The 7,733-nt window shown below is 35.7% G+C and overlaps 1 protein-coding gene across 1 annotated transcript; it reads right to left on the bottom strand.

The window, feature by feature from the left end:
- Positions 1-3,789: 3,789 nt before the first annotated feature.
- LOC104220005 (large ribosomal subunit protein uL4) lies at positions 3,790-6,616 on the bottom strand. Its single transcript, XM_009770791.2, has 2 exons — positions 5,443-6,616; positions 3,790-4,232 (listed from the first exon to the last, which is right to left on the bottom strand). Exons 1-2 carry the CDS (start codon positions 6,544-6,546, stop codon positions 4,119-4,121), a joined length of 1,218 nt encoding a protein of 405 aa, XP_009769093.1. The 5' UTR covers positions 6,547-6,616; the 3' UTR covers positions 3,790-4,118.
- Positions 6,617-7,733: the final 1,117 nt, after the last annotated feature.

Genomic DNA, 7,733 nt, shown 5'->3' with positions numbered 1-7,733 from the left:
TCGGGGCTTGTAAATCAAATTATATTTGCAACGACCGCTTAATTCTTTTTATAAGACATAGTTAAGCGTGATTACATTCGAATTGAAAGTGTTAAAAAAGTTCACAAAAGAATTTCAAACCAAACATTTCTAGAGAGTGGTGTTTCAATTTCTTGAAAAATTGGAAAAATCGAGAAAGATGTTTTTCAGTTTTTCCATAAATTAAAATTTTTCTCTTATATTGGAAATATTTTCTTTTGTTTGATTTTATTTTAATTATAAATTTCATGCATCACCAACTTATTGGACCCATAAATGTTGATTAGAAAATTTGGGGGCATTTGCATTTATACCTGCTTTTTGTGTCACGTTTTAACTTGTGCCCGCTTTAAAAAAAAAATTGTAAGTGTACCCACTTTTTCGCATAACTTCAGCACACGGGGCTGAAGTAGCAAAGGCAATCACGCAAAACTTCAGCATTCTAGTAGCTGGATCTGAAGTTTGGCTCTAGAGTTGAAGTTTTTGTTTTGTAACTAGCGAACTTCAGCTCGTTTTTGTGTTGTAACTGGAAACTTCAGCTCTAGAGCTGAAGTTTTTGTGTTGTAACTAGAAACTTCAGCTCTAGAGCTGAAGTTTTTGTGTTTAACTGGGAAACTTCAACGCTGAAGTTTTTGTATTGTAACTGGGAAACTTCAGCTCTAGAGCTGAAGTTTTTGTGTTCTAACTGGGAGACTTCAGCTCTAAGCTAGCTTGATATTTCTAAGCTAGCTTCAAAATGATATTTCGTTAGATAGCTGCTATAACTTTGGTGATTCTCGTTGAGATTTTTAGTCATAAAGTATTTGTTCATGCTTATGAGTAATTTATCTTGTAGTAGTAGCTTGTTGTAGTTTGCTGGAAGCCATCCAACTCGTTGTTTCTCATTATCATATATCACCATTTTGTCCAGTAGAGAAATATTTGTAGATGAAAAAAATATCAGAAAGAGAAAGATTAAATGCACAAAGAACTTGATACCAACTCTTATCAAAATCTAGTTCCCCTTTAGTATTTATGCAGATAAAGAACTGCATTTTCTCTTCACTTTATTGGTACTACTATTTCATTGTTATTTATAAATGTTTAAACACAACCTTTCTTTCTTCTGGTGAGGTACTGAAGAGGAGGAGAAAGGGAGCTGAAGTTGTTTAAAAAGTGGGTACAAGTTAAAAGTTTATAAAAAAATGGGTATAGGTTAAATGGGGACGACCAAATAGAGCGCCCCGTGCAATTTTTACGAAAATGTCTTTTGGATGTTCACTAACCTCAATACATTTAAAATGGGCCTTCGGGGACCGATATCCTCAAAAGTTGCATCGCTGTTTATAATTGAAAAGAGATATTTAACCTGAACCATCACAAGAAAATTGTAATGAGAGAATTGTAGTAGGATGGATAAGATCCTCATTTTTAATCTAGAGTGCCAAGTTCGAGCCTTATCCTGATAGCACTAATTAGAACTTTAAGACAGATACTGAACATCGGGTGGGAAGCAATCTAAGAAGATATATATTGTTGAGTTTTCCCCCTATACCCATGTGTTTATAACATATTAGTATCTATCAACGTGCGTTGCATGTTAATAATGGTACGTGATGATTTAAACATTTATTTACATGAAAGAATAATAAAATTTAATTAATGAGAGAAATTTTATGTATAATAATACAACAATCATCTAAATTCCGAAAAATATTACTACATTAGCATAATACATGAATTTAAAATAAAAGGACATCATCAAAATTTACACAAATGAGCAATTTTGTCGTGTTAGTTGAATAATTATGTATTATAGTTTAAAAGTATTTGATGTGATGGTATCTTAACGAACACTTCTTTGTGGACTATATTTTTTTGTGTATGTTTCCTCTTAATGCTTTAGTTGCTCTGTCATAACCACAACGCTTATTGTCGATCTTGATATCTCTCTTGAAAGTGAAACATACAGTTGTCCGTGCAAGAAAATATATTGCAGCAAATATAATCCAATATTTAGGATGATTGTCCTTGTGGTTTATATATTATATTTGCAAAACATATTAGTTTTGTGAATATTTAAGATTTCTAAATCAATTAAAATTTTTAGTCCCTTTTCCATATATAACTCCACATTTCCACGTTTCGGAATTGTTCCAATGAAGGGAAAGTAAAGTAAATAGACTCCTAAAGTTATTTGACTTTTAAGAGGAATCTATTGAGTTTACGTTTTTGTACATTGTATTAAAGAGACAATTTAATTTTAAAAGGATATTTTTGTAAACCAACATTATATTCGTGCTTTTATAATTATAGATATATATATAAATATAAATATAGATATAGACATAAATAGATAGATAGATAGATAGATAGATAGATAGATAGATAGATAGATAGATAGACAGACATAGATAGATTACGTTTAATTTTCCGAAATTTAAAATTATTGATAAAAAAAGGGAAATAGTTCGTGTGCCCATGCTAAATGTGAGTGAAATCTTTTTGTGTGTTTTTTTTTCTTCCTTTGCACATACCAAATGTAATCGATCATGTTTCACACACCTTAATTATTAAACCAGATGGATACTATTTAACTATGTGTACCAAAATTTAGATGGATGAAAACAGGTAATACTAGTAACAATAGCAAGATACTAGGAAACTTAGCCGAAAGATAGTAAGAAAACAACATGTAATACTAGTAATTTAAGAACAAGACACTATTAGACTACCCCTAAAATTTCGGTACAGAATAAAAAAACGTTCGACTATCTACTAACCTTCTATCCTAATCTCGACCTTCACATTTTCCTATCAAGGGCCATGTTCTCGATAAAAACCTTTTGGACACAACAAGAACTAGAGGAAGAACAATTCCCTTTGCCAGAAAGGTCAACGCAGTTGACTTATAGCCTGTTTGGCAAAATTGTAAAAATCAGCTTATTTGGAGAACTATTTTTCTCAAAAGTACGTATTTTGCAAATTGATTTGAAAAACACTTCTAAGCATCGATTGGTGTTTGACCAAGCTTTTAAAAATTACTTCTAAGTGTGTGTTTTTTTTGAAAAGTACTTTTCAAAAAAGTATTTTTGTAGAGATGCTACTTTTTTCTGCTTCTTCAAAACTGTTTTTGCTTCTCCTCAGCAACATTTCCTTTTTTTCCAAAAAATTGGCCAAACGCTTTAACTTTGAGAAAAAAAAAAATGCTTCTAAAATTGGAAAGCTTAGCCAAACAGGGTATTAGTCATATGAAAGAAATAATATGACCAACACTTGGGCGGATTATCAAAGTTAACACGAAATAGGAGGTAGCAGTTTCACCGTTAGCTAACATAATAATGTTGCCTCACTCAATAAGAAGATATCATCCAAGTTTTCCTTCATTAATAGATTACCATAATATACCCTAGTTGATAATTTAAGCAAATAACTCAGAGAATTTAGCAGGTCACTGAATGAATTCCTTGATAATGTTATATTTTGACTTTTAACATTATTGCAGAGCATAGGGATAATGCTATAATTGTTTTCAAATACTCTTTAGTTTACCTTGAAGCAAATAAAAATCGTCAATACAAATTGAAATTCTAACAAATAAAGCTTATGGACACATTAACCATAGTAAAATATTACTCCCTCCATTATCATTAATTACTCATTTCCAAAGTAACTTACCAAGACTTTTTGAAATATTATTATTAGGAGTTATTTGATAAAACACATACTACATTTATTATTTCTACATCAATTATTTCTTAAGGGACATGAAAAATCCAAATAGGCCAAGAGTGAACGGAGGAAATACTATCAATTTAATATGCATCTATGTAGCAAAAGGAATATAAGTTTCAAGTCAAACTCACACAAGCAATATTCGAAAACGATCCCAAAAAAACAAACTACTCAAATAAAATTCCTCAACTCCATACCTTTTAAATTTATACTCCAGCTAAAAAGTAAACTCAAAATGTGGGCAGGGAAAATCCAGGCATGTAGCCTGTAATTAACCACCCACTTCCTCTCTTTCATGTCTTGGACCTCCAAAGCAGAACAAAAGAACAGACTAAAACAAGTAAACAAAATACTATCTAACATGATTTCATAAAAGGAAAGTCTCTTCACTGAGAAACTCCAAGCCACTTTGTGAAGTTGTCGAACTCTGCATAGTCGGAATCTGAGATCATTGTCTTGTACCACGAATGGCTTGCAGACCTGATAGCGGATGCCTCCTCCTGCAATGGAAAAATGGAATCAGAAAAACAGTACAAGACGCATGCATGATGCAGCTCACAAATTTTATGTACAGCTTAATAAAAGTTCTGTTGAGACGAAATAAAGTGGGAGACAACTATTTTCAGACAGAATTTGTCAATTAACGTAAGGGGCGCCTCTTCTCTTATATTAAACTAACAAGACAAAGATTTTTCCAATGAAATAGAAGAAACCTCCATCTATGACCGCAAAATAAACAAGTAGACAGTCTTAAACCCATGTCCTTAATCTTATCGCTCAGCTTATTTTACGGAAATGCAAATAAGATATCAGGAACTTTTAAAATGAAATACAAGACCCTTTCATCTACAGCTTCAAAATAAAATGGTAGAAATATAGTCTTAAACCCACGTCCTTCCTACCAAAATATCCCATTACACACTGGATCAAGGTCACAGAAATATTACAAAGACCTAGTTCCCTAACACTTCAGAGCTCAAACATTTCCTACACTTACCAGTTGATCTTAGCCAAAAGAGTACACTTATCACCTCTACAGTAGTGAGTAAACATCTGCTTTATTTTCAACAGTAGTGCTAAAAGTAGTTGCTTCAGAGTGAACTCAACAAGACAAGAATATAACATCAATCAAGCAATCAAATCATTAATAAGGTATAGCAGGTGCAATAACAAAGGTTTATTTGCTACAACTGTGATTTGGTAACACACGGTATGCAGCAAATAGACTCATGCAGACAAACACATTCAGAAAGTGTAATCACACGCAGTAAACAGCAAAAGAGTAGAAATAGAATTATACCAAGCAGAAACCAAATTTGCCTAATTTTTCAGATTATTAAGGAAACTCATCTAGAATTTACTGGAATCAAGATTCAACGAACCTTTATCTGTAGTCAAAATCTTTAATCATCATACACCGCTAAACTAATACTCTATTAACTTTAAAATGATTCTATGAGCAAATATTTGCAACTAATTCTTCAACAGCCATTTTGTTTAGCATGACTCTATGAGCAACTATTCGCATTTACTTTCTTTTACCGTTACTGAAACTATATTTGACTACATTTAACCTTCAAAAAAAACTACACTAAACTTAATATGATTCTATATTTCTATGAGCAGATATTCACAATAAATTCATTAATCATCACTGAAATATAAGCATTTGCAGGTTATAAGACTATCCCAAAATTTTAAAGATTATACCTTTGTAATTTGATGCCTCTTCTTGTCTAGCTTCTCTTTCTTTGCCTTAACCCGTTGAGCCTCGGCCAAAAGCGACATCCTCCTAGCAGTCTTCGCATAAGGATTGAGCTTCAGTAACACATTCAGGTTCTTCAATGGATTCTTCTTCAACGTAGCCCTCTTATTAACATCCTTCTTAATCGGCCTCACAACAGACTGGACCTCATCCGAGTTTATAATTCTAGCCAAATCAGCATTAACCATTTTGGGCCTTGGCAAAAAATACCCCTTCTTTTTCTCCGAAGGCTTATCGAATGATCCATAAATCGAATCTAATTTCTCATAAGCCGATTTAGTCCAAATAACAAACCTTCCTAAGTGACCACCTGGAGCAAGCTTGAGTAAGTTCAATCGATCCACGTGGCAAATTTCAACACCTGGAATGTTCCTAAAAGCTTTCACGAGCTTTGCACCTTCTGTTCCGTACACAATCAGTGGGCCTTTGCGGGAAATGTAGCGACGGTTACGCATTTTTCCCTTTCCGGGACGAATAGCGTGACTGTCCTTAGCCTTTTCAGCATCTGGATAAGCGCCGACTTGCTTCAAAGCCTTGATAGCGTTGTTAGTCTTTTCAATCCCTTCGATCGAATCAGAAACAACGAGAGGAAGCTCGGGGACGGTCTCGATACGATGGCCGCGTGCGAGGACAAGGGATGGAACTGAAGAAGCGGCGATAGCTGAAGCAACGGCATATCGTTTTTGGTTCACGGGAATCTTACGGTGCCATCGGCGCCAGATCTTCGTCGGAGCAAACATTCGACCACCACGACACATGTTACCGAAAGCAGCTTGACCGGCGCGGTGGGTACCACCACCGGGAACACGGGGAATACGTGAAACAGCTCGTCCGGTACCCCATGACTCAGCTGAGGTTTGGTGGCCGGCTTTTTTTGATACAGCATAAGGTTGACGGGCGTTTTTGGAAATGTTGGAGTGGACGTAGGTTACAACGTCGGGACGGATCGGAGCTTTCATGACGGCGGGGAGAGGGACGGCGCCGTCAGTAGCCATGTCATTTTCTAGGGCTTGAACGGTGGTGGTGGGAATGGCGGCAGCGGTAGCCATTGGAAGTGAAGCTGCTACTGCTAGGGTTTTTGGGTAGAAGAGCAGAGTGAAAACTAGGGTTTCGTCCTGAAATGTGAATATATAGCATCGACAAGCAGAGATACAGTAAATGGGTCAAGCCTGAATGATGTGTATTTTAAGCCTAATGACTTCTTGGGCTTAAGCCCATAATTCCCTTTAAGACTTTTAACACATTTGGCCAGTCGGTGAAATAGAGTTACAGCCGCTAGCCAAATATGAAAAATATACACTGATCATACATAAAATAAGTATATTATATGTTATTATACAAAAGGATATACTTTTATTGGCTATTATTTTGAGAAACGGCTATATTGTGCAAAATTCCTTAATTTTCTACAACCAAGTCTAGAAAATGTCGTTAGAGAGATAAAATTTGTTATATAGGAAAACAACAACAACAACAACAACAACAACAACGACCCAGTATAATCCCATAAGTGGGGTATGGGGAGGGTAATATGTACGCAGACCTTACCCCTACCCCGAAGGGTAGAGAGACTGTTTCCAGGAGACCCTCGGCTCAAAAAAGCAACATGAGCCGATATATTAGTACCATAAAAATGCATAATAAAATAACAGCAATATAAGAGATATGAAATACAGAATACGAAATACGAAATAGATGGTTGATATAGTAAAACTAGCAGGTAAAGCCCTGCATCAATAGACGACCAATGACATTCTTAGTCTAACTCCTAACTAGCTAGTCTCACTCTATTGTGCTGTAGAAATATTCACAACTTTCCCCTAACATACAACCTTAATGCTCGACCTCCATAATTCCCTGTCAAGGGCCATATCTTCAGTAATCCTAAGTCGCGCCATGTCCTGTCTGATCACCTCTCCCCAATACTTCTTAGGTCGCCTTTTACCTCTCTACGTGCCCACCACAGCCGGTCGCTCACACCTCCTCACCGGTGCATCAATGCTCCTCCTCTGAATGTGCCCGAACCATCTGAGTCTTACTTCCCGCATCTTGTCCTCCATGGGGGCCACACCCACCTTCTCTCGAATATCTTCATTCCTAATCTTATCCATCCTTGTATGCCCGCACATCCACCTCAACATCCTCATCTCTGCTACTTTCATCTTCTGGATGTGTGAGTTCTTTACCGGCCAACATTCAGTTCCATATAACATGGCAGGCCTAACCACTGCTCTAT

Source organism: Nicotiana sylvestris, chromosome 7, assembly GCF_000393655.2.
Source record: "Nicotiana sylvestris chromosome 7, ASM39365v2, whole genome shotgun sequence".
NCBI lineage: Eukaryota > Viridiplantae > Streptophyta > Magnoliopsida > Solanales > Solanaceae > Nicotiana > Nicotiana sylvestris.
The sequence above is the reverse complement of the archived record's forward strand: the minus strand, read 5'-3'. Positions and strand labels throughout refer to the sequence as shown.

Coding starts and splice junctions, on each gene's coding strand:
- LOC104220005 (XM_009770791.2), bottom strand. CDS start 6,546: ATGGCTACCGCTGCCGCCATTCCCACCACCACCGTTCAAGCCCTAGAA. Junction 4,233..5,442: donor AGAGGCATCAAATTACAAAG/GTATAATCTTTA, acceptor TTTCCATTGCAG/GAGGAGGCATCCGCTATCAG.